This window comes from Patiria miniata, unplaced genomic scaffold, assembly GCF_015706575.1.
Source record: "Patiria miniata isolate m_02_andy unplaced genomic scaffold, ASM1570657v1 HiC_scaffold_22, whole genome shotgun sequence".
NCBI lineage: Eukaryota > Metazoa > Echinodermata > Asteroidea > Valvatida > Asterinidae > Patiria > Patiria miniata.
Window position 1 is genome coordinate 3,228,329 of NW_024037061.1, and position 26,988 is coordinate 3,255,316.

At 41.2% G+C, this 26,988-nt stretch overlaps 2 protein-coding genes across 2 annotated transcripts in view; one reads left to right on the plus strand and one right to left on the minus strand.

Annotated features, from left to right (window-relative positions):
• Positions 1-1,587: 1,587 nt before the first annotated feature.
• Positions 1,588-26,988, minus strand: part of LOC119730348 (E3 ubiquitin-protein ligase listerin-like) — a 56,688-nt gene continuing 31,287 nt past the window's right edge. Inside the window, exons 24-27 of the mRNA XM_038203200.1 lie at positions 6,272-6,361; positions 4,677-4,875; positions 3,835-3,994; positions 1,588-2,009 (exon numbers count right to left, since the gene is read on the minus strand). Of these exons, the coding sequence (XP_038059128.1) occupies positions 1,873-2,009; positions 3,835-3,994; positions 4,677-4,875; positions 6,272-6,361 (586 nt within the window). The 3' untranslated portion in view covers positions 1,588-1,872. The remainder of the gene's footprint in view (positions 2,010-3,834; positions 3,995-4,676; positions 4,876-6,271; positions 6,362-26,988) is intronic.
• Positions 10,144-12,390, plus strand: LOC119730350 (galanin receptor 2b-like). The gene has a single exon (XM_038203203.1). It carries the CDS (start codon positions 11,063-11,065, stop codon positions 12,071-12,073), a length of 1,011 nt encoding a protein of 336 aa, XP_038059131.1. The 5' UTR covers positions 10,144-11,062; the 3' UTR covers positions 12,074-12,390.

The following is a 26,988-nucleotide window of genomic DNA, read 5'->3' on the forward strand; positions in this document are numbered from 1 at the left end:
CGTACCCATGTTTGTTTTACATACGCTATGAAGACATTCCTTTGATTTCAAGTAGTTAAGAAAACTCGGTACAAAAAATAACATAGTTCAACCGTGAAAACTCTTTCAACCCTAATTTTTTTCTATGATTCCCTTTAGTGTTTCTCTTCATTTTGCCACAGATAAACCTAACCCCAAAACTGCCTCTAAACCTGTTTTCCAGAGAGGGCGAAATGTTATGTGGACACGGCTTAGTCCACATTACGTCAACACAACCTGCATTATGTGGTCATCTTTTGTTCACAAGTCCACATAGTGACTGTTAGACAAACTCAAGTTAGCGTTTATGTATCCGACAGAATATTTTCCTGACTGAAGCTATAGAGATGGAGATTTACAAGGACTTTGTCCACATTTGTTCAATGCCGAAACATATGAGTTCCGCAGTGCAGAGCAGAGCTGTACATTTAAGAAAGAAACCCTGATCGAGGCATTTTCTATTTGCAATTATAGAAAAAAAATCAACAAACTTAAAAACCTATTAGGTTTCTAAATCTGAGCCAAATCTCAAGTGTATCTGTGTACTCCTTGGATAAATTTAACAAAACCACCCGACTAATTTGCATACCGATATAATAATATAAACAGTGACTTACTGAAAACAACAGATGTTTTCTTTATTTAGCATTTTAAAAGTATTTTTTGCCATGCCATGTATTTTGCTTAAGGTTTCCTACTTACTCAAGTAAGTACACTCCCCCGCATGTTTGTATAAGACTATTTTCACTTGCAATGCTAAGCACGGGACCTGTTTTTAGAAGACGCAAATGTGGAAAGTCCCGTATTTGTTTCTCTGGACTTGTGTTTTCCTGCTTGCGGTATTTATCGGATAAAAGAGAAACTTGTAATGCGTAACGAATATTATTTCGTTTCGGATCTCACCCTTGAAACAATAGCTCCCACAGCACTACGGATTCTACAGTATGTCCCAAAAAGTGTTCGTCCGACTGTTTCTAAAATAGCTACAAAACCATGGGTCAATTTCGAATTTTTTCGCTTGTGTAGCTTGTGCTGTGTCCTAAACCTTGGCCTCAACCCCTATGAGTTTCATTTAATTTCAGTCACACATCACTGCACAATCAAAATTGAGCACAACAACATTTTTCGGACACTGTGACCAAGTTCCTTGCCTGAATGAATTTCAGTGCGTGTTGTGAAGAAAAAGGCTGATGGGGTTTGGGATTGGAATCATTTGCCCTTGAGCATTCAACTGAGGTCTTGCCATGATGACTGATAGCCCAGCAAATGATTCAATCCCAACCGCAGCCCTTTTCACAACATGCAGGATTTTACACAGCTTACTTAACACTGCACTGAAATTGAAAAAGGCAAGGAACTTGGTCACAGTGTCCAAAAATGTTGTTGTGATCAATTAATATTATGTGTAGTGATGTGCTACTGAAATTATATGAAACTCATAGGGGTTGAATAAAAAGGCTTCGGAGTATCTGCACAACCAAACATTTTCAAATTTGACCTCATGGTTTTGTTGTTATTTCAAATATAGTCAGACGGACATCACATTACGTGCACTTCACTTCCACATCACATGCACATGGCATGCACATCACACGCACACATATGCAAACATGTGTTCACCGTCGATCGTGGACGTCCTATTGTCCCTCTTTTGTTTGTACTCTAACTTTTTAGGAAGACTACCGGAGGTTTTGTGCACGACCTCAATCGCGGACGTATGCTGGGAATCGTGGACGATATTGTTCTCTTTCGTTCTCTGGTATTTGTCATCCACGGTTTGAAAAGATGAACATGTACACATACACACCCAATCACATCACATGCACATCACATCCTCGACTATGACACTGTTACTTACTTGTCAACGATGGGAGCCACTTTCTTATCTTGGCTGGTCCACCATTGCCGGACCATGGCTGGTAGATCCTCCAAGATGCTGTAGTACAGAGTGCAGGCCTGGTGCTGTATCTCTTCTTGAGTGGGAGAAATACCTACACAAGACGCAGATAAAGGATTTACTTATGGTTAACTTGTGACTGAACTGTGATTGACTTGTGATTGACTTGTGATTGACTTGTGACGGACTTGTGACTGACTTGTGACTGACTTGTGATTGACTTGTGACTGACTTGTGATTGACTTGTGATTGACTTGTGACCGACTTGAGATTGGCTTGTGATGGTCTTATGATGGCTTGTGACCACTTGTGATTGACTTTATGATTAACTTACTTGTAAAGACTGTGATTGACTTGTGATTGACTTGTGACTGACTTGAGATTGGCTTGTGATTGACTTGTGATTGACTTGCGATTGACTTGTGATTGACTTGTGACCGACTTGAGATTGGCTTGTGATGGTAAAATGATGGCTTGTGACCACTTGTGATTGACTTTATGATTAACTTACTTGTAAAGACTGTGATTGACTTGTGATTGACTTGTGACTGACTTGAGATTGGCTTGTGATGGTCTTATGATGGCTTGTGACCACTTGTGACCGACTTGTGACCCACTTGTGATTGACTTATGATTAACTTACTTGTAAAGACTTTGATTGACTTGTGATTGACTTATGAAAACTGTGAAGACTTGTGCATGACTTGTAAAGACTTGTGATTGACATGGATTGACTTGTGATTGACTTGAGATGAGACGCTATTGAATTCTTAGGATTTTACTTCAAGTTGCATATGACTGACTTGTGACTGACTCGTGAAGACTTGTGATCTTGTGATTGTCTTATGACTGATTTTTTATGACAGATGACATGACAGGTGGTTGGCTCGGATTGGCCTCTGATAACTTGTCATTGGCTTATGACTGACTTACGATTGATTTGTGAAGCCTTGGACCGGCTTGTGATAGAGTTGAGACTAACTTGTGAATGAACGGTGATGTGATGTGATTGAGTTGTGTTTGACTTGTGATTGAGCTGTGCCACTGGTGAATAACTCGTGATTGACTTGCTCCTGAATTGTGACTGACTGTGGAGGCTTGTGACCAACTTGTGACTGACATGAATGACTTGTGATTGACTTACGATGAGTTGTGATTGACTCGTGACTGACTTGTGAGACTAGATGGACTTTTGATTGACTTATTAAACTCCCTAGCATGATTTACTTCAAACCATACCCATCCTGGCAAATTCCAACTCCATATGGGAAACTGTACACACATATTTCTGACTTTGTTTCAATGTAAAAGACTGTCAGTTTAGGGGTACTGTACCCATCCTGACAGATTCCAACAATACATGCCGTTGGGGTTTGATGGGTTGAGTTCTGTTATCAAGATCGATCTATGATTTTACTAAGGACTATCTTGTAATAGACATGTGATTGAACAGTGATGACATGAGATTGACTTGTGATGACTTGTGATAAGGCCAAAAAAAACATTCTCGGTCTCTGATCAGACCAAAGTTCCGGAATAGATGCGGCGATGCGGCTTTGCTTATTTTTTTTTGCTTTTTTTTTTTTTCAAGCTTGGATTGTACAGACAAGGTGGGGTACTATTTTGCTTTTTTTTAATGTCCTCATGTACATTGGTGTCCTCCATAATTTGCCTTGGTGCCCTCATTTATTTGCCTTGGTGCAATTTCCCATTCCTAGGTGCTCTTTGTTAAAAAAAAATTGAGGAGGTGCGGCAATAGAGGGCGCTGTTGGAGCTACCGGAGAACATTTTGGAGAAAAAAAAGATTGATGCGCATGATTAAAATCGACGCGCGCGCTGACCAGAGACCGACTATTTTTGGGGGGGGGGGGGGGGGGGCCTAAGTTATGATCGACTTGCGATGACTGACAATCGAGTACCTTTAGCTTTCATTGTTGGAGCTATGCTGAACATGTTCCGTGAAGTCGATCCCTTGGTACTACTTAACATCGGCGGGTCGGGCATCAGCCTGAAAATATTCATCATTAGGCTAGACACACCGTCTATCTGGCGAAGGTAATTGGCGTACTCGGCCCTGACCTGTGGATGGGGTCAAAGGTTATACAATGCAAGGTCAAGATCAGAAAGCTCCGCCATAAGCCCCACTGAGCTATTGTAGTCACCTGACCAAAAGTCTCAATATGATTGGTTAATGTATGGGAGGGGTGTGGCCTAGTGGTTAGGGTTTGTGACTCATGATCAGAGGGTCAGGGGTTTGAATCCTGCTGCTGGCCATATGTTGTGTCCTTGGGCAAGCCACTTAATCAACAATCCTTTAGACAGTTAGACAGTCCTCGTGATCAGAGGGTCAGGGTTCGAATCCAGCTGCTTGTCATATGTTGTGTCCTTGGGCAAGCCACTCTACCCCAACTTGCCCTCTCACCACCTAGGAGTATAAAGGGGAGCCGGCATCAGCTCAGAGTAACCTGCGATGGACTGGCATCCCATCCAGGGGTATCAGAAATACTCTCAGTCGTTTCATGTCAAGAAAACCAAAGATGGACATCACTTTGCCTTAAAGCAGATTTTCCTTCTTTTTATGTGCACTGTTTGATTGACAAGTGGGAAGGGTCCACCATCCCTTTCCTTAATTCTTTAAAATAGGGTATAACAATTCCTGTGTCCATGAGCTAGACACGATACTCCAAGCAATTAAGGAACTGCTAAGGATGGTGGAGGATGTTCATGCTGAATTGTGGTGTAAGCAATTCTCAAATCTCACCTCAGCCGATGCAGCTTTGAATATCCTGAGGTATAGTCTCCATACCAGCAGGTAAGTCAGCACGCTGGACAGGCTCTGGTGGTAGCCAGCGCTGGTGGGATCCAGGGTCAGGCACTCGCCAACTTGGACATCAGCAAAGATGACTTCCATGTAGGCTGAAGCGGAGTCTAGGATTTCCTTTAACGATTCTGGTGGTGGTCTGTAAGTATCAGAAAAAAAGGAAACCAAAACGATGTTAATTTATGGTATCAGAGTCTTTTTTTAACGTTAAAGGTGGAAAGATTTCCATATACGAAGTTCACTCAACACCCTGTGTACAAACCCTATGAGATTGGACTGAAAAATTCTAAGTGTTTTCGAAGAAAATGCTTGTATTTTCTCACTGCTCAAATTGACTTTGATGACATGAAATTGCTATCTGGGGGCTTGTTAGTCAATACAGAGGAAAATTAGTGAACTTCGTATATGGAAATCTTTCCTTAAAGGCATATAGGATAATTTTGAATTTATCCCAAAAGTAACCTACCAAATTATAACCAAAACGCTTAATTGGATTAAAGATCGTACTGGTACTAAACACCCCGTGAAATTACTCTGTCTGGCTTGCTGTCATTTTATTGGAACACATCAAAAAATGTAGGTGATTTCCAAAGTTATGAAGAAATGCAGGTGATTTCAAAAGAAATGAAGAAATGTAGGTGATTTCCAACGATCAGTCAATTGACTGAGTTTTGGAAATAAAGAGTGCTATTGACGAAATCGTGTTTCGTGATCAAAAGGTTGTGCATGTTTTTTTTCACTATTTTCTCGAAAGTGTAATACCCACTGAGGCCAAGTTCGGGCAAGGACCATTAGTCGACTAGTGGTTGATTTGTGACGTACCTTACGCCTGCGCACTGATAGCAACATGCGAACGTCTCTAGTCAAACGCTGGTCAAAATGTCGTCGCAAAACTTCTGGATCCTGGCTCTCTGCTAGCGTTATGAATGCGCACGGCTATTGGTTACCAGCGAAGCAACCAACCCCAGTAGGCTGGTTCCAAATAGTCGACTAGCGTAGTCAACCATCGTCGACTAGACAGAGTTCGGGCAAACGTTAGTTAACCATTGGTCAACTATAGTCCTTGCGCGAACTTGGCCCATGCTGAAACTTCAACAGGTTGGGTTTTGAACATTCTTCTTGGTAGTTTGAGTGGTGTTATTATTGGAAACGAACAAAATGCGCAAAAAGCAAACGATTCTGTTTACGTTTTGAAAGTGCCAAAACAAAAAGTTCATAGTCTCTGTCATTGCTAATGAAAAAACCTATAAAACATTAAACGTCACAATTTGTTGAAAGTTTCCCTTAAAAATTACTTCTCCACATCATGAACATTTCAGGTTCTTGTGAGGTAAATTCCACTTAAGAACTTCACATCTTGAATTGCATACTTCAAGTAGTTGGAAATTCTTTAAAAATATGTAGAATTTTGGAACTGCAATTAATAATAAGAAAAATATTGCATTTTCAGCATCTAAGGCAATGCCAATGGTATGTAATACAGGTAGTTCAGTTTAATCATAAACTCAAAAATACTGAGAAAAAATGGCTCTTACAATGACGACTCTTCCTCCCTCTGATCTTTGTCACTGCTGGCCTCATCTTTTAGCCGTTCTTCGTCTGCTTTGGCAACTTCATCCATAACCCTGGAAAAATTATTTAAAAAAAACCACTTACTTGACAACAAATAGTACTCACAAGTCAAGTCATGAGTTAATCGCTATTTTTTCATTCTCTTCACAATTCCATAGGTTTTCTCTCAAATTTCATTTGTAATTTTCTTGAAACTCCTAACGTTGCGTTACCTGTACTATTCGAGTTTCATCCCAAAAAAGAGATTCCTTTTCTAAATTGCTATTTTTGAAGTGATACCAAAGTTATTCACTTTTGAAGGAGACATTGACCAAAAAAAAATCGGCCCATGTTTTTATTGAATTATTATTTGACAATTGTGACTTAGTGGCGGCCAGACAATAATTTTGTTCTCGTAGGATAGGCTGGTTCCCGCCCCACAATCAGTATCAATAATGTATGGACCGGGAACCAGTCTGCTCACAAAGTGGATCTGTTTGTGCCAAAAACAAAAAGCTTCTTTTCAAAGGCTTGCAGATGTCCCAAAAAGGAAAAAAAGGAGGTTTTATGATTGCAATAAAACATACAAGCTGAAAATTTATTGATACAAAACTAAACAGAATTTGTTGAAGAGCTCAGGGAATGCAATTGTAAACTGACTGTCTGTATATTGTCTAATTTCTACATGTTTCTTCAATATTTCAAGTGGTTTCCTGTACAATTCTGCAATTACTCCAGTCAAGGGGATATTGTAATCGACAAGTGGGCATTTTTTCCATTTATTCGTCAATTAGAAAAAAGGGAAGGCCTACATGTGTACTATATATTGAACCCCCTCCCCTCCCCCCCCCCCCCCCAAAAAAACCCATCCGACCGACAGACCCTCCTGATATTTTTCATTGGAGGACAACTCAAATATTTTTGGGCATTATACAGTACTGAGCAGTTTGGGGGCAGTATGGGGAGTTACAGGCAGGGCGCTTTGGGGCGATACAGGAACTAATAAGTAAAGCATTTTGACTTTATCTCCGAGCACTCCTACGTTAACCTTCTTTTCACCATTCAATCCCAAAACCACTTCAGACCCTGTTCCCCGATAGAGATCATTTCACTTGATCAATTGGATCGTCGGCAGGTTTTTCGCTGAGGCAGATCTTGACAAATTGCCCAATTACGATGGCTTTCTAACTTCGCTCGGTCCAAAGTGTAAAGACTATTTCGACATCATCGTGTCAACTTTAGTTCCAAGGGAAGGATTGAATTATAATAATTTCAAACAAAAGAAAACAACTGTTAAAGGGAATGTACAACATTTGCTTTTGCTGCAATTTTCAGAAATAAATGGATTTGGAGAATTAGTGTGTTATAGCAAATAGTGCTGAAAAGCCTTGTTTTACGTTGGGCTTGTAGATGCTGGAAAAACCAAGAAAACCAATCATGTTCTTGTAGTCTGGTTTCCTGACCCCACTTAAAATGAAACAGAGCAATTTATAGACTTTTGGGAATTGAAAGGTCAGAGAATCAGTCTATAAGCAGGCTTGTACCTCTTCAGAGGTGTGTAATCAGTTGCAAAGAAAACGTGGAATAACTAATTATGAAAAATTAGGAGCAGTTCTTGAAAAAGCCAGTAATCTCCAACGCCGGTCGGCCGACCAGCGTTGGAAAAATACCATTTTCCTTGAAAATGTCAGCACACCAGGAGCCACAATTTTACAGGATGCTTTAGACTGTCATTCCCTAACAATCCAGTAAGGTACATGTATTTCTTGACAATTTGATCATTTCGTTTTGTGATGTTTGCAAATGTTGTATCTTCCCTTTAAATGAGGTAAATGCAGAAGAAAGTTGATGAGTCCTTTTATATTCTTCTGGCAACTAAAAGAGAGAAGAGATAGAAAAAAAGAAAAAGAAAAAAATTGTTCCAAGATAATAAAATAATCATTTTTGAAATGAAAGCAAAAATCTTGTTAACTAACTCCTCCCCCTTTTGGGGGATTTTAGCAGATAAGCCATGTGTACCAAGTCTATCAAAATCCACCAGCACCAATGGTGGATTTCAACGGATTTAGCCCAGAAGCAATAATGTGAAGCAGAGTGGGTGATGGATTTTGACAGATTTGGTCTTCTACTTAGTAAAACTAAGTAGGGAGCTGGGGTTAATGAAGCAAATATCCAACATGTGGATAATGTTTGTGGTTTCTTTATTTTCTACTTTCAACTGAAAGAGAGATAGTGAATCCCAAAATGTTTCTCGAACGATCAGCAGAAATTGTAAATGACTAGAATTTGCAATTATTACCTATTAGCCATAAAATAGGACATTATTTGTTTTTAAATTAAAGGGAATATACAACATTTGCAAACATCAAAAACAAAACTACCAAATTATTATGAAACACCTTAGTGGACTGTTAGTGAATGACAGTCTAAGCATCCTGTAAAATCATGGCACCTGGTGTGTTGATATTTTCAAGGAAATTGTATTTTTGTATCAATTGCCAACGCTGGTCAGCAACCAGCACTTAAAAAAAAACTTTTCTCAAATACTGCCCCCTATTTACTATATTTAGTTACTCTGCATTTTGTTTGCCATCGATTACACACCTATGAACGGGTACAATTCCCTGACCTTACAATTTCCCGAAAATTATAAATTGCTCCATTTCATCTTAAGTGGGGTTGGGTAACCAGACTACAAAGAACATGATTGCTTCCTTGTTTTTTCCAGCATCTACGAACACCAAACTTCAAGCAAGTCTGGGTAACAATATTTGCTATAAACTACTAACCCCCCAAATCCATCTTTTTCTGAATATTACAGCAAAAGCAAATGTTGTATATTCCCCCTAAATCTACCATGCAACCCAGAGTTGCAAAAAGTTTGTAAAGAAAATATATCTTGAAAGCATGATAAGCGATGATTTATTAGCAAGCTTTAAGTGCTGTCTGGATGAGGAAGTAGTACTGCAATAAATGAATGTAGGTGATCACACTGTGAAAACAATTCTGGGTAAAACGAAAGACTGTGCAATTTTAAAGTGGCGGTGCCGTATACTCTGGAAGCGCAAATATTTATCGTCTGTTGGACCCAATAAAGGTTCATCAGGCTGGCGTTTATCTTCGTTTTCCATGGCATGAAATGACTGAGAATATTTTTATTACCCCTAGATGGGATGCTAGTCCATCGCAGGTTACTCCCCAGCTAATTCAATTCAATTCAAAGGAAACACTTATTTCCATACTTTCCACAAATTAGTCAAACTAATTTTTTAAATAAAAAAAGGTAATTAGATATAGTAAATAAATAATGACATAACAATGTAGTATAACGACTAGATATGTTAAATTAGGATGAAGAGTATGGGGCTGTTCATATAAACCGAAGCTTGTAGAGAACAGCCTTACACATAAGCGGACAATACAGGACAGTTTACACAGGCAATAGGAACAAACACGAAAACAGTCAAAGGGAAACTAAAGACAAGACAAAACAAAATTAACAAAACACGAAACGAGACACTAAAAACCGAGACAAATTGAATAGGTGCGATGAGGATAAGATATAAGAGACGATGAATTGTATGTAAAGAAGAGATGTGGCTATGGAGAGTGGCTGAGGAAAGAGAGCTATGTTACATATTGTGATAGGAGCTCCTTTTTGTACGAGGATTTAAAACAGCCCACGGACGTCATTGTTCTGATTTCGTTTTTAATGGTGTTCCACAAACGGGGACCATAGAAACGGATAATGCCGATATATATTTCTGATAATGTAGAGGCAAGCAGGTTGAGATAAAGTAGCTTGCTCAAGGACACAACATATGTGGCCAGCAGCTGGAAGCAGCTGGATTCAAACCCCTGACCATTTTTATTGTAAATCCCAAACACTAACCATTACGATCGTTTGTTACATTTATTACAATTTTGACTCCAAATTTGAACTTTTGTTTAACAAAACCACTTGTTTGCATTGAGTTAATTTACAACTTGTCTTGAACCATTGATGCATAAACTGTAATTGCAGAGATGTTTTGTACGACACGTAATTAACTATCTGACCTATCGTCAAGGGGAAACAAGGTACAGGATGGACCCAGGAAATTGCGTCCCTCTGTCGAGGAAATAATCGAAGCGCGTTGCTAAAAGCTGAAAGGACACGCCTGACCGCAAACGTTTTTCGAGGATAAAAGAGGGTTCATTTAAACTGATACAATTTGCCGACGTGCAGTTGCACATGCACGGCAGATGTTTTCAGGAAAATTTAGGTCAAAGTTGTGCCAGTATTGTCGGTGTGTCTTTTGGACGGTCAGGTTTCGCGGTTGAATGGTGCTGGTTTGAGAGAGCACTTATCGAATTGTGCTGCTCACTTTTGAGTGGCGGAGGAAGTTATCAATCAATTGTGAATGTTTTGAAGGCGTCAGTCTTTGCATGAGTGGGCAGTTCTTGTGCGTGGACGTTTCATGATTGGTTGATGGTGCAGTACAAGAAGCACGTACTGCAGTGGCACACCAGTATTCGTGCAAAATTACGACAAATTGTGTTCTAAAAAGCGAACAAGTCCATTTCTTGATAATGTCGTGGGTTTGTGATTTGGTGTTCCATCAATGAATCGGTCGAAGTTCAAGTCTTGACATTTCTCAGGAGCGAGGAGAGCCAATTTTTTTTCAGACATGACGATAAAAGCTTGAGACGTTAGGACACTGAGCACAGCAACTGGAGGAATATCTGTTATTCTTTATGTGGTGTTGGTGCATGCGGAAACTACACCAGAAACTATGGAAACTACACCCTTTCTGGAAATTCTAAATACTGCAACCGTATCGACTGGGAATAGCTCAGATTATGGAATCTCGCAGACTCCATTCCAAGTATTCGTTATCACCTTTGCGACGCTTGCAGTTGTGGCAAGCTTTCTTCTGAATCCGTTGATGCTTTTGACGCTTCGACGCGTCGCCAGCATTCAGACTACAACAAAAATCTTCATGGCGTCGCTCACGCTGTCGGATTTTTGCAACGGCATCTTTTGGGTCTTCAAACTCCCGGAACTCTACGCTGCGGAGTGGCTGCTCGGAGATTTCCTCTGCAGGGTTTCAGGCGTGATGGTCAACACGTTTCACGCGCTGGGGATTTTCTCCTTACTACTTTTGACTCTGGACCGCTACATCGCCATATTGTTCCCGCTGCGCTACCCGCGAATGATGACCATTTTCAGAGCCAAACTTGCAGTCTGCGTTACTTGGACTACAGCTTTCATTAGCTGCATTCTGCTCTTTGGGATATACGACCACAAGATTGTCTTGCAGGATACCCCGCGCTTCTGCGTCCGGAGGACGTACAGCGACTGGCGAGCCTACGTCGCAATTCTCGTAATTGCAATCCCCTTGGTGACAATATTCGTCATCTATGCGCATGTTTTGCTGATTGCGCGCCGTCACAGCCGGCAAATCGCGGTCGAGATATCAAGCGACCAAGATGGACGTCGGACACTTCACCGCATCAACCTCAGGTCGACCACAACCATCATTATCATAACTAGTACCCTAATAATCACTTGGGTTCCCTCTGCAATACTGCTACCAATATTAGCCTCAAAGAACTTTTTGGAGTACGACAACATTTTCTTTGCCATCATTTTGCCGAATGTTCTACTGATGTCCAACAGTTGGTTAAACGTCATCATCTACTATTTGCGGAATCGAGATTTACGAAGAACAATCCATGATGTGCTATCGGACATGTGCCACTTTCGAAAGACCAGAGATCCATGTCATAGTATTACATTATGAATAAAAAATTAGCTCATTTTAGAATTAGTTATGCCAAAAATTTGAGAATATTTTTGAAACATATGGACATTGGGTTATCAGAATTGCTAATCGCTACAACAGGTTCAAAAATAGGAAAAAACCAAGGATATGATTTCGTAAAAATGATTAAAACTTTTAAGTATTTGAAAAAAAGGAAGAAATAATGATACAAAATTGTTCCAACCCCCCTCCCGAAAATGGTTTTCAACATTATTTTTGTTTTGCTTTAGTGTTGAAACATCTTTCTGTACATCCAGACATTAACAGAAAAATTTCAAGGAACTCAAATTAGGTAATTTCTCGAGACATTATATGTGGAGTCAGTGCCATGGCCTCGTGGTCTGGAGCATTGAATTCATGGTCTGTGGGTAATTCTGCAGATTGTGGGTTGGAGTCCAGCCTGGGGTTATGGTGCGTGTGCCCTTGGGCAAGGCACTTTGTCACTCATTGCTTCTCCCCACCCAGGAGTAAATGGGTACTTGTGAGGGCAGAGATGGTTGGTTGTGGTTGGTTTTAGCTGCCTTGCGCCAAAATGGCAGCATTGAGCTGTATACTCCCCAGGGAGCTGAGATGGTATTTGGAATGTTTCATGGCCCAGTGAGCAGGGTAATAACGATGCAGCACCTTGAGCAACAATACTGATGGATACGTGCACTTAATTAACTGTGACTATTATTCTCCATGAACTGTTACCAAAAAGTACCCTGCACTTTTAGCATGGTAACCAGATGCAATAAAGTTGCCAAATCTACTCTGAACGTGTACCTAATTTGTACAAAACGATTTCCATGGAAACCATGGTCGTCATTTTCACCACGAGATGTGGATTAACAAAATATTCTCGATAGAACTTAATCAATTTTGCCTTTGATTGACAGCAGCCATTTTAAGTGAGGTTTACTGCACCCATTGAAAAAGGCTAATTAAGAACTGGAACCTGCCACAGCACAGAAAACAACAACAAACACATTAATTAATTCTGCATGAGTGAAGCAAAGTTTTCACCAGGCAGAATTTCATAGCAGCGCTTACGACCAAACAGCAAGTAAAGGGGAGGGGATGGGGGAAATTAAAAAAAAAAATCAATTTTTTTCCAAACCAGTAAAATTTGCCAATTACAGCCCTTTATGAGACACTGCTCTTAACTGGTCCCCTGAGCAATATTAGCACCGCAGCAATGACATAAAACTGGACTCCGTGTAACCGTCTTCAGCATTTCATCAAAATAATTTCTGCAAGAGTGCTGCAACTTTGCTATGTAATCGGAAAAGCAAGCATAATCCAGTTATAAATAAGACACTGCACAGTTGTACAAAAGCACTAAATTCACGGCTACTCGACAAAAGATTTTGGTATCATCAAATCTGTATCACGGATCATGAGCTTTGTAAAAGCGAAAGTGTTCGTTGCAACAGCTCTGCTGTCACTGACACTTGGGCAGGTTGGGGCGATGAACGTCTGCCCAAAAGGATGGGCGGAATGGAACCGGTCTTGCTACATGGTGACCGAGACGAAAATGACGTGGAGAGATGCCCGTTCATTCTGTGGTGGCCTCGGCGCTCGAATGGCCGTTCCCAGCTCGGCAGAAGAGAACGCGTTTATGGTTCGCGCGATGGCAACTTCCAAAATAACGTTTGGTTTATGGATTGACTGCACCGACAGCGACGCAGAAGGTTCATGGGTTTGTGCGGAGGATGGCGTGGCGGGAGCCGGCTACCGCAACTGGTTCCCTGGGCAGCCCAACGATTGGCCGATCGAAGCCGATTTTGTGATTCTGGAAGCCGTCGGGCTTTGGGGCGACTACAACGACCGTCCGGAATACTCGATGTGTGAGATGAAAGCAACGTGCATGCAATGCTGCGTCATCACAGCCGATAACAAATGCTACTAGATAACCAATGGAAAAAAAGGTTAGCTGCGCTATGCATCCTACTTACAGGTATGCAACTTGGAAGAAACAAAAAACCTGGGAAACTCCAATCTTTACAAGACTTTGTACAGTCTTTTTCAATTTTTAATGGCATGAGTGTGAAGTGAAAAACGAGGAAATCAGCTGATCCGAGGAAAAGTTGCATGCCTGTACTTAAGATTTTGCACAGTTTTGTTGCTTCGAATAAAAATACAAAGTTTGGAGAGAAAACGATTTACAGATTAGGCGCTTCAGTGCACTCTGTTTTTTCAACAGAAAAACACCTAACATGAACAGTGTCTCCCTGAAATGACATCACGACAACAGCGCCCTCAGTTGTCCGAAAAGCTTGGAAAGTTTTAAATGTTGAAAGAAGTGCACTTTTCAACACAATTAACCCAAAAGGAATATCAGTTAGTTTTCATACACTTAAGAGGATTAGAAAGTTGCGCAAAATATGTTCCCAAGAAATATTCACTTCATGAGCCCTTTAAAACAGGAGACGTTTTATCCAAATTTGTTTTCATACTGTCAGACCAGAACTGTAGATCTTATTCAGGAGGAAGCCATGTTTGATTGTGTTCCCTGAATCTATTTCATAAACTGTGAATTGTTGAGTGGGATGGTGCCAGACTATTTTATGATCTGCGTTCCAAGCTTCACTTTTATGGGTTTTTTTTTTTTAAATGTGGCTTGAAACATCGGGGCCCAATTTCATGGCGCTGCTAAGCACACAAATTTGCTTAGCACAAAAAAAGTCTGGCTTATAAAAGCAGGTTACCAGCCAAAACTCCACGTGATGTATATTGCTCGTGATTAGCATTCAGCTGTTGTTTGCTTAGCATGAAAATCACATGGAGTTTTGGCTGGTAACCTGCTTTTATAAGCCAGACTATTTTTGTGCTAAGCAAATTTGTGTGCTTAGCAGCGCCGTGAAATTGGGCCCAGGTATGTTCAATCATAAATTTTAAATTATTCATCAGATCAGACTGGTATTAATGTGTAATGAACTTTTATTTCATTGCTTTCACTTCTACTCGCAAGCTCCAAAAATGAAGAGTTACCTCACTTTCAATTTAATATGGCCGACTCGTGAATAAAGACTATAGTGTATCACAACTAAATTGTTCGAAAATTTGAATTTGAATGTTGAACTTGAACACGTTTGTGACCACACATGTAACATGTAAACTGCACTAAATGTTTGTTTTAACTTTCGTGATTTCTTCATCTTTGAGTTTTAGTCATTCATTTAGTTATTCATTAAAGCGCTTAACATTATCATTAGTGTGAGACAAAGTGGTTTCAAAAAATGAACTATGTGTTTGCTCATTTGCATGTTACACAGCCAAATAAATTGCACGGTTTCAAACATATTTTTCTCAAATATTGTTATTTTAGCTTCTGGAAAGGTGCCACAATTGCGACTTTTTCAACCATTTCTCAAAATCTAGACCGAGACTTAGGAAAAAAATAGCACTTGTGAGTTCCAGAACTATCTGAAACACATGATGGATCACATTTGAATAATCCGTTTACTTCATGCTCTACTTTTTAAGCCCGGAGACTTTCAAAATGTCACTTCTAATTTGATTTAAGAACTCTGCACTTGCTATTTGCAAAGCTAGCGTCAGGGCCTGTAATGTCCATGGCTAATATTTAAGCCAATTTGATACTGACGTTCTGTACTTCAACCGAATGAGGAACATATTCGTCTTTGCAAAGTCAACAAGCCACTTTCAAAAATTCATGAATGACCCATTTTGAATTTATCATTATTGATTGATTGTGATTGAACCTACAAATTCAGTGGACTGTTCTGGCCGAACCCTTCTCACATTTTTTTTCTTCATATCGCTCAAAATCCATCCCACACAGTATTAAAATTTCTTTCCTTGGAAATGGAAGTCGTGACTGGTACAGCAGAGCGGGACAAGGAATGACAAGAGCAACATATGCACCAACTCCTGGCCTTTCTGCCAATTTTTGTTGCGCCAGCAACACCAACTTTTAACAGTTGTCGTTGACAACACACTGCAGTAACGTAGATCAATAAACTCTCCTGGAATTGGAAACAATTGGAAAGACTTGAGTGTCAGAAAAAAATGTGGATTTTTTTGAAAAACATCGGGCTTCGAATCTAAATGAAAGATGGAACGCATAGTAAGCCATGAACACAATGATGAGAATGAATCTATGACGTCTCAAGTTGATAAGGAAGATGTCCCTAAAGCATTCTCCACGTTTGTCATCGTCTTCATGTCCGTGACAATCGCGCTGAACTTGTTCCTGAATCCACTGATGCTTTTCGTCCTGCGTCGCGTCGCCAGCATTCAAGCTACCACCAAGATCTTCATGGCCTCTCTCACCATGGCCGATTTTTTCACGGGCCTGTCGTTCCTTCTCAGACTCCAGGAGCTGATCGCGGGGCAGTGGCTGCTCGGTGATTTTGTCTGCGCGTTCAAAGGCGTGACAGAGACAACACTACAGATGCTGCAAGTTTTCTCTCTTCTGCTTTTGACGGCGGATCGTTACATCGCCATCAGCCGGCCTCTACGGTACCCATCCCTTATAACAGTTCTCAGAGCTAAACTTACGATTTCCGCCACCTGGGTGGCAACTATCGTAGTGGGTGTCTTAACCTTAGGGATTTTCACTCCCCAAACAATCCTCAAAGATGACCCGCAGTTGTGCGTCTGGGCCAGCTATCAAACTGACTGGCGGATGTACGCTTCCCTAGTGGGCCTTATTCTTTCACTAACCATTATACTCCTCATGTACGTCCATATTTTTCTAATCGCGCGTCGTCACTTGCGACAGATCTCGATCGCTGGAGCCCGTGAGAACCAAGCCTTACCAAGGGAACAGCGGCAAATCCGATCAACTCTAACTGTTGCCATCATAACGGGAACTTTAATGCTGACCTGGCTGCCTTTCGCCATCACGCTGCCGATAATTTCGGCGCAAAGCGTCAGGTTGGAAGTTTGGGGAATCAGTGCGACCGACACTCTCATGGTGTCCAACGGCTGGCTTAATGTAATCATTTACTACCTGCGCAACAGGGAATTACGGAAGGCTGTGCACGATTTGCTGTTGGCCTGGCGACGTTGTCTGTTTGACTGCTGTGATGTGGGCCATGGCATTTTTAACACTTGAAGGATGGTGAGCAGTGCCAGACACAACAAATATCAGGATATGATCAATTCAACAGAAAAAGTAGTGCAGCTGAACGTGGTAAATTTAAGAAATCTTCACACATGCCTTAACTACATGCATCACAACCTCAGTTGTGGTATCACATTATTAAAAGGACACAACAAGGCCTTTCATTCCAGTGGTGTCCCAGTGAGATGGAATGCAGTTGCTCCAAAACCCCTGTTTATTTTGGCTAAAATTATGGATTTTCAGCAGTTATTTTGGCACCTTGTTTTAACATGTAAAATGCAAATGGGCAATTCCACGGTTACTCACGTTACATTTTTGATGTACTTTTGAGTTTCCTTGGGCTGTAATTACCTTACTGAAAAGGTTTAATAACTGTTATCCCATGGTAGATAGAGTAGACCTAGACCTACCTAAGCACCAAAGATGACATCCAGAAATCGGTTACTCACGTTTCATATTTGTAACGTGAGTAACTGATTTTGTGCGTCTTGTTTATCAAACATAACACATTTTTCTGGATATCATCTTTGGTGCTTAGGTAGGTCTAGGTCTACTCTATATACTACGGGGATAACAGTTATCAAACCTTTTCAGTAAGGTAATTACAGCCCAAGGAAACTCAAAAGTACATCAAAGATGTAACGTGAGTAACCGTGGAATTGCGCAAGAGCTATTGTGATTTTTTGTTTTTAAGGCAGAGTAAAGGTTAATTTTTTATTCCACAAGAGGGTTTTTCCAAGGTGGAATTATAATTTCACCATATGGTTTGAATTTTGGAAACCAGATGTTCGAAACCAATAAGAAAAATTAAGCCTCCACTTTTTTGTGAGACACAAACTTAAGAAGACAAATGGTACCCTAACTAACGTAACTTACTAAGATCACATGTACATGTACGTGTCCTATTACAACTAACAAAACATGTCTAAATGATTTTACTTATGGCTGTGTTATAGTCCTGGTAAGATGTATTGATGGTACCATAATGGAGAACTGATACCCACACATGTTGATAAAGGAGCCCAAAGAGCAGTGCTGTAATGTAACAACCGTGGAATTGCCCGTATACATGTACGTAAAACTATGTAAATTTGGTTGTGCTTTTTATGACGTTGTACCAATTACCAGAATCAAATGATGGATCACACTTGAATAATCCGTTTACTTCATGCTCTACCTAAAACCTTGGATCCTTTTAAGATGCTACGTTAGATTCGATTTAAGAACTGCACTTTTTTAATTGCAACACTGACATCAGGGACTGCATCTCCCTGGCTAAAATTTAAGCTGATCTGATAGTCATCCGATAATTCCATCGATTTGGGTGCCTCTAGATTCGTCTCTGTAAAGTCAATCTAAAATAAAATGCCTCGTCGTGCTGAAAGCTTGACGACATTGCGATGCCATACTTTTGAATGACCCATTTTGAATTAATCATTATCTATTGATTGACCGTAATTAACACTGCGAATGCGATGGACCGTTCCGGCTGATATCTTTTCATTGTTTTCCATCTATCAAAAATTCATCCAAAGCAGTACTGAAATTTCTGTCATCGGGAAACTGAAGCCGCGACAGACAAAGCAGAACGGGACAGGGAATGACAAGACCAACAAAGGCACTAACTACTGGCTTTTCAGCCAATTTTTGTAGCTACAGGAACACCAACTTTTTAACAGTTGCCGTTGACACACACTGTAGTAACGTAGATCAATACATCCTGGAATTATTTGAAAAGTCAGATGAACTCACAGACAATTGGAAAGACTTGAATGTCAGAAAAAAAATGTTGATTTTATTGTAGCTTCGTGCTTCGAATCTAACTGAAGCATGGAACATACAGTAAGCCACAAACTCAAAACCGAGAACGATTCAATGACATCCCAACTTGACGATGAAGATGTCCCAAATGCATTCTCCACGTTTGTCATTGCCTTCATGTCCGTGGCGATCGCGCTGAACTTGTTCCTGAATCCTGTGATGCTTTTTGTCCTTCGTCGCGTCGCCAGCATCCAAGCCACCACCAAGATCTTCATGGCCTCTCTCACCCTGGCCGATCTTTTCACGGGCCTGTCGTTCCTTCTCAGACTCCAGGAGCTGATTGCGGGGCAGTGGCTGCTCGGTGATTTTCTCTGCGCGTTCGAAGGCGTGACAGAGACGATGCTAAAGACCATGCAAGTTTTGTCTCTTCTGCTTTTGACGGCGGATCGTTACATCGCCATCAGCCGGCCTCTGCGGTACCCATCCCTTGTAACAGTTCTCAGAGCTAAACTCGTGATTTCCGCCACCTGGGTGGCAACCGTCATAGTGGGTGTCTTAACCTTTGGGATTTTCACTCCGCAAACAATCGTCAAAAATGACCCGCAGTTGTGCGTCTGGGTCATGTATCAAACTGACTGGCGTATGCACGCTTCCCTCGCGGGCGTTATTCTTTCACTTGCCGTTATAATCTTCATGTACGTCCACATTTTTCTCATCGCGCGTCGTCACTTGCGACAGATTGCGATGGCTGAAGCTCACGAGAACCAAGCCTTACCAAGGGAACAGCGGCCGATCCGATCGACTCTAACTGTTGCCATTATAACGGGTGCGTTAATGCTGACCTGGCTGCCTTATGCCGCCACGCTGCCGATAATTTTTGCGCAAAGCGTCAGGATGGAGGTGTGGGCAATCAGTGTGACCGACACTCTCATGATGTCCAACGGCTGGCTAAATGTAATCGTTTACTACCTGCGCAACAGGGAATTACGGAAGGCTGTGCACGATTTGCTGTTGGCCTGGCGACGTTGTCTGTTTGACTGCTGTGACGTGGGCCATGGCATTTTTAACACCTGAAAGAAAGTGAGCCATGGTATGTTAAACACTTTGTGTGTATGGCACGCAAGGCTGAGAGAGCAGTGCCAGACAACAAATATCAAAATATGGACAATTCCATCAGAAAAATGGGCACAGTGGTAAATTTCACCAGTTCGCGTTGAATGACCTGTTAACACGATCTGGCTGTTTTGATAAACAGGCACAGCTGACAGGTTAAAACATCAAGCGTGCTTCGACTCGCCTCCGGGTGACGTCTAAACAAGCTTATTCTTCATTTGTTTTGCACACACACGCACATGTGTGTTCACCGTCGATCATGTACGTCCTATTGTCCCTCTTTTGTTTGTGCTCTAACTTTTTAGGAAGACTACCATAGGTTTGGTACACGACTCCAATCGCAGACGTATGCTGGGAATCGTGGACAATATTGTTCTCTTTTGTTCTCTGGTATTTTTCGTCCACGGTTTGAAACGATGAACACGTACACACAAAGTCTGAGAAGTCTGTGGAGGCGGACCGTGTGTTGACCTTGAACTGGGCCACTGTGCACGGCCTACGCTCCGTGAGCACACCCCGGAGAGTTGAAAAATATGAACGGCAAGCAATATCGTACGAATACTGTTGAAATGACACATGCGAATCAGTAGTTGTGGCGTTTGGCATATCAGAAGTTGGCTGCTGTACCGTATTTTGCCTTTTTGTGTGGAGGATTTCAAGTATATCTAGGCCTAAATTTATGCACGGCTGTGCTTAAACAACACAAGGTCCGGCCTATCACTTGACTTAGTTCAACTTCCAAATCCAGCCACACATTTTTGTCATAATCTCACTCCTGCAAATCCTCCGTCTCGCAAAGAGGATTTTGGAGGATTTGGGAAGGTAAGGGTTATTAAACTAACCGGGATAACATGTCCCATTACAACTCACAAAACATGTCTCAATAAATTTGCTTTATACGTGTATATGGCTGCGTTATACATGTAAGACCAGGGCCCAATTTTACGGCGCTGCTAAGCACACGATTTTCTGCTAACAGAGCCACCATCTATTTCATGGAGACCGTAAGCATAAGCACAGCAAAAGGTATGCTTACCTCAGAGGAAAATTTTGCTTAACTTAGTGACGTAACAATAGAAATCTCCATGCACGCGCGACCGTTAGCACACACACGCCGTGAAATAGTGCTTAAGGTTAGCAAATTTTTCGCCTATGCTTAACACAACTTTTCTGCTAACTGTTAAGCAGCGCCGTGAAATTGGGCCCTGGTGTGATGTACGGAATGTACCAAAATGGAGAACTGATAGCCACACATGTTGATATAGGAGCCAATGAGCAGTGCTACATTGCTTAACATACAACTAACCGTGGAATTGCCCATATACATGTACATACATGTCTGTATACTTTGGTCCAATGGTTATGGTGTTGGACTCGCGTGCCCTGGTACATGGGTTCGAATCCTGACCATGGGAACATCGTGTTTGTGCTCTTGAGCAAGGCACTTTACCATTATTGCTTCGTCCTTCAGGATGGGACATAAAGCCGAAAGTCCCGTGTGTTGTGCAGTGCACGTTAAAGAACCCAGTAACACTTATCGCCAAGAGAAGGGGTTTGCCCCAGTGTTTCTGGCAGTGGCTGCAATATGCGCCGCAGCACCTTGTAAACCCTTATAAGGTGCTACATGCTGGTCTCATATTGCTCATAAACTTTATTTACCTTTCTTTAATAATAGACATAATTTCCAGCGCCTTGAGTACCTAATTGTTGGTAGATCATGCGCTATATAAGACTCCGGTATTATAAACTATGTCAGTCTCTTCATGCTTTTCATAATTTTGTACCAATTACCAAAATCAACTGATGGATCACGTTAGAATAATCAATTTACTTCATGCTCTACCTAAAAGCTGGGAGCCTTTCAAGATGCCACGTTAGATTCAATTTAAGAACTCCGCCCTTTTTCAAATTGCAATGCTGGCATCAGATATTGCATGTCCCTGGCTAATATTTAAGCTGACTTGAAGCGGAAATTGTCATTCGATAATTCCATCGATTGGGGTTGCTATTCGTCTCTGTGAAGTCAACCTAAAATTCAATGTCTCATCGTGCTGAAATCTTGACAACATTGCGATGCCACACTTCTTGAATGACCCATTCTGTATTAATCATTATCTATCGATTGACTGTAATTAATACTGCAAATGCAATGACCTGCTCCGGCCAAACCCTTTTCAATTTATTTCCCATCCATCAACAATTCATCCAACGCAGTCATGAAATTTCTGTCCTTGGACACTGAAGACGCAACAGACAAAGCAGAACAGGACGAGGAATGACCACAAGCCTTCTTGCATTTCTGCAGCAACACCAACTTTAAACAGCTGCTATTGCTGCACACTGTAGTAACGTAGATCAATATATTGTCCTGGAATTATTTGAAAAGTCAGATGAACTCACAGACAATTGGGAAGACTTGAATGTCAGAAAAAAAAGTTGATTTTATTGTAACGTTGTGCTTCGAATCTAACTGAAACATGGAACATACAGTAAGCCACAAACTCAAAACCGAGAACGATTCAATGACAGCGCAAGTTGACGATGAAGACGTCCCAAATGCATTCTCCACGTTTGTCATCGTCTTCATGTCCGTGGCCATCGCGCTGAACTTGTCCCTGAATCCGCTGATGCTTTTCGTCCTCCGTCGCGTCACCAGCATCCAAGCTACCACCAAGATCTTCATGGCCTCTCTCACCATGGCCGATTTTTTCACGGGCCTGTCGTTCCTTCTCAGACTCCAGGAGCTGATCGCGGGGCGGTGGGTATTCGGCCATTTTCTCTGCGCGTTCAAAGGCGTGACAGAGGCGTCGCTACAGATCCTGCAAGTTTTCTCTCTTGTGCTAATGACGGCAGATCGTTACGTTGCTATCAGCCGGCCTCTTCGGTACCCAGCCCTTGTAACAGTTCTCAGAGCTAAACTTGTGATTTCCGCCACCTGGGTGGCAACTATCGTAGTGGGTGTCTTAATCTTTGGGATCTTCACTCCCCAAGCAATCCTCAAAGATGACCCGCAGTTGTGCATCTGGATCATGTATCGAAAAGACTGGCGGATGTACGCTTCCCTCGTGGGCCTTATTCTTTCACTTGCCGTTATAATCTTCATGTACGTCCACATTTTTCTCATCGCGCGTCGTCACTTGCGACAGATCTCGATGGCTGGAGCTCGTGATAACCAAGCGTTACCAGGGGAACAGCGGCAAATCCGATCAACTCTAACCGTTGCTATCATAGCAGGTGCGCTAATCCTTACCTGGCTGCCTTATGCCGCCACGCTGCCGATAATTTCTGCGCAAAGCGTCAGAATGGAACTGTGGGCAATCAGTGTGACCGACACTCTCATGATGTCCAACGGCTGGCTTAATGTAATCATTTACTACCTGCGCAACAGGGAATTACGGAAGGCTGTGCACGATTTGCTGTTAGCCTGGCGACGTTGTCTGTTTGACTGCTTTTAGTGTTAATTCACGCGTTTGTGACCAGCCGTCTGTAACAGTTTATACAGGATCAATTTTAAAACCCTTTTATTCAAAGCCATTAACGGTCTTTCTCCAAGATATTTACAGGATCTTGCTACTGTTAGGAAAGAATCCAGATACCATCTCAGGTCAGAGAACAGTAGACTATTTTTTTTATTATCCTAGTGGTAAAATGTTGCAACCCCTAAGCTATGGAATGAGTTGCCATGGCACATGCGTAGTGAATACAGACTTGCCTCTATTAAAAGTAAATGTTAAACCTTTCTGTTTAATATAGCATTTGTAAATAAATATGTGACTCCTTTTTAATGTTTTTTTAATGCTTTTTTTAACCAGTTCACGCCGGGATTATTTTGACAAAAACAGAAAAAGGCGCATGATTTATTTTCACTTGACCTCAAGCCAGGCGGGTTGAAGCCATCACCCTCGGGCAGCACACTCACATTTCTGGCCTCGCTTGCTGCGAGCGGATCGCTGACAGATATTTCCGGCCTCGCTCCCTGCGTGTTTATTTGTCATCCGTTCCGAATACCACAAAACCTTTGCATGTATATGCATCCTCCGGCACGAACTGGTTAATAGTCCTTATTTCTAATGTCACCGTGTCAGGTAGTTAGATGATTAATCACGTAGGTAGGGTTAGAGGTGTCTGTCTCCAGGAAAGATCAAGACATCACCGACGTCAGCAGGGTTAGGCTTGAGTAATATTTTCTCGGTCATGTCCACTTGTCTGTTGATAGGTTAGGGTACAAAAGGATGACGCTTCACCTTATACCTGAATTTTGTCGTAAATTTGTTTCAGTATTGTTCCATGTACATTATTACACACCGTTACATAATTCATTGCATTTTGCTCTGTATAATAAGTTTACACGGCATTGTAACATTTTATAGTATGGAAATGGCAACATTGAAATAAATGTTTCTACTACTTTCTACTAGTATATATTCTCCCCACTGGCGGGACAGACGTATTTCCATACTGCGGTTTGAGCACTGGCACGGTGAAATGACTCTATATTAATCATTCCGTGTCTTTTTCTTTTACTTTAAACGTAGTTACTTTCAACGTCGCTACTGTAATGCACTCAAGATGAAACAGAGCAATTTAGAGACGTTGGGGAATTGTGAGGTCAGGGAACCAGTCTAGCTGGCTTGTACCCGCTCATAGGCGTGTAACTGATTTCAAACAAAAGGCGGACTAACTAAATATGGGGCAGTACATTGTATTTGAAAAAAAAACCACATTTTTTTTCCAGCGTTGGAAATTGATACATGTACATACATGTAAAAACCACTTTTCTTGAAAATGACGGCACACTATGATTTTACTGCATGCTGTAGGCTGTTATTCACTTACAGTCCAGTAAGGTATTACATAATAATTTGGTAGTTGTTTGTTGATGTTTGCAAATGTTGTATAAAAAGGGCAGGGTTATTTTGACCACTAAGATCTCGGCCATCGAGTGACGAAAAATTCAGAAAATCGGTACATGCATAGAGCAACTCATCATGAACATGCCCAAGAAATTTCGTAACTATAGGCCTACATGAAGGTCAAAGGGTTTTGGAATTATGGCTAATTAATTATTCGTATGTACGAATGGTAATTGTGCTCTAAACAATGTACAGGGAAAAATTTTTGCTGCGCCGCAACCCGTGGTCCGATTTTTATGTTTTTGGTATCAAAAGATGCGCAAGGCTCGAGGCTAAAAAGTCATAACAGCTTGAGTCGCGTAAAAAAAATTTTCAAAGCCATCACGGAAAAAGTTGAGGCCGCCCCCCCCCCGGCCCTTTTACAGTTAAGATAATCTTCATACATGTCATAAAGCATCACAACATCAAATGTGGTATCAAATTATTAAAAGGGGACAACAAGGCCTTACATTTGAGTAGTTTCGAAGTGAGATGGCATGAGGTTAGGTTTTGGGGTTTTCCCCCAAAACCCCTGTGAATTTTGGCTAAATTATGGATTTTCAGCAGTTATTTAGGCACCTTAGTTTAAAATGTCTTAGTTCGACTTCCTCAAGGAGTTCTGAACAGGATAACCACCAAGTACAAGTATCAAGCAGGTCAAATACAAGAGCTATGCGAGTTTTTGTTTTTAAGGCAGAGAGAAAGGATTATATTTTATGCCACAACAGGTTTTTTAGTGGTGGGATAAACATCAGGATTTTTTAAAATTTGATTTGAATTTCACTATTCGGTTTGAATATTGGAAACCTTCTATTCAAAACCAAGTATGAAATTAAGCTTCTAGTTTTTAAGTGACACAAGCTAAAGGAGACAACTGATACCCTGCCCATTTGACTGATATTTTTAAGAATTAAGAACTGGTAATGACCATTAAAAGGAATGTACATCATTGGCTTTTGCTGGTGATTTTCAGAAATGAAGTATTTGAGGGGTTAGTATAATAGATCAAATATTGTTACACTGACATGTTTGAAGTTTTGTGCTCGAAAATGCTGGGAAAAAACACGAAAAACATAATGTTCAAGTAGTCTAGTTCCCTGACTCCACTAAAGATGAAATGGATCAATTAAAGGGAACCAGTCTAGCTGGTCTGCACCCGTTCATGAACATGTAACCAATAGCAAACAAAATTTGGACTGAAAAAAAAGGTAAATTTGGAGCAGAAGTTGCAAAATAGTTAGGTTTTTCCAACGGCGGTAGGCCGACCGCCGTTGGAAATGTTTAGAAAAATACCATTTTCTTGAAAATGACTTCACACCAGGTGCCATAATTTTACAGCATGCTTTAGACTGTCATTTACCAACATCATAGTAAGGTATTTCGTAAAAACTTTGTAGTTATATTTTTGGATGTTTGCAAATGTTGTATATTCCCTTTAAAACATTGAAATGGCATCTGCCCAAAATCAACTTTTGTTATTATTTCAATCAATTTTTGTTATTATTTACAAGTTGCTCTCTTGTTAACTTCTGACATAGTGTCCTGAAGAATGCCAGTTCACATCCAATTCTACTCAATCCCTTTTTACCCAACCAGCCTTGTAATGTTTTATTTCTGTAGCATGGACCAGGGGTTCTTGTCCCTCAAGACCGGTAACAACGGAAAAGGGGAGCGGACACAGGACTTCCAACAAGAAAACTTTTTATTTGATCAACAAAACTCAGCGGATAACCTTCCGCGCAACTGTCAGAACAACAACTACAACGTTACACTGTCTAGTGCTCTTTCAAAACACACTACAGATAGCAATGTATAACCATTGTCCTTGCTCTATGGTATAACAATGTAGAACAATCCACAGGCCGCCCAGGCACTTTGCCAAATCCCCTCCCGCGCCCGCCAGACCACAAGCGTCCCGAAAAAGAACCCAATTTCCGGTGCGCGCCCAGCACAAAAGAAACAGGTCAGGGCACTCTGCCGGAGGCCCTCCGCCGGCGGCCCTCAGCACCGCCGGCGGCTTACAACAGATTAACATGGCAATAAAAGGCTATACA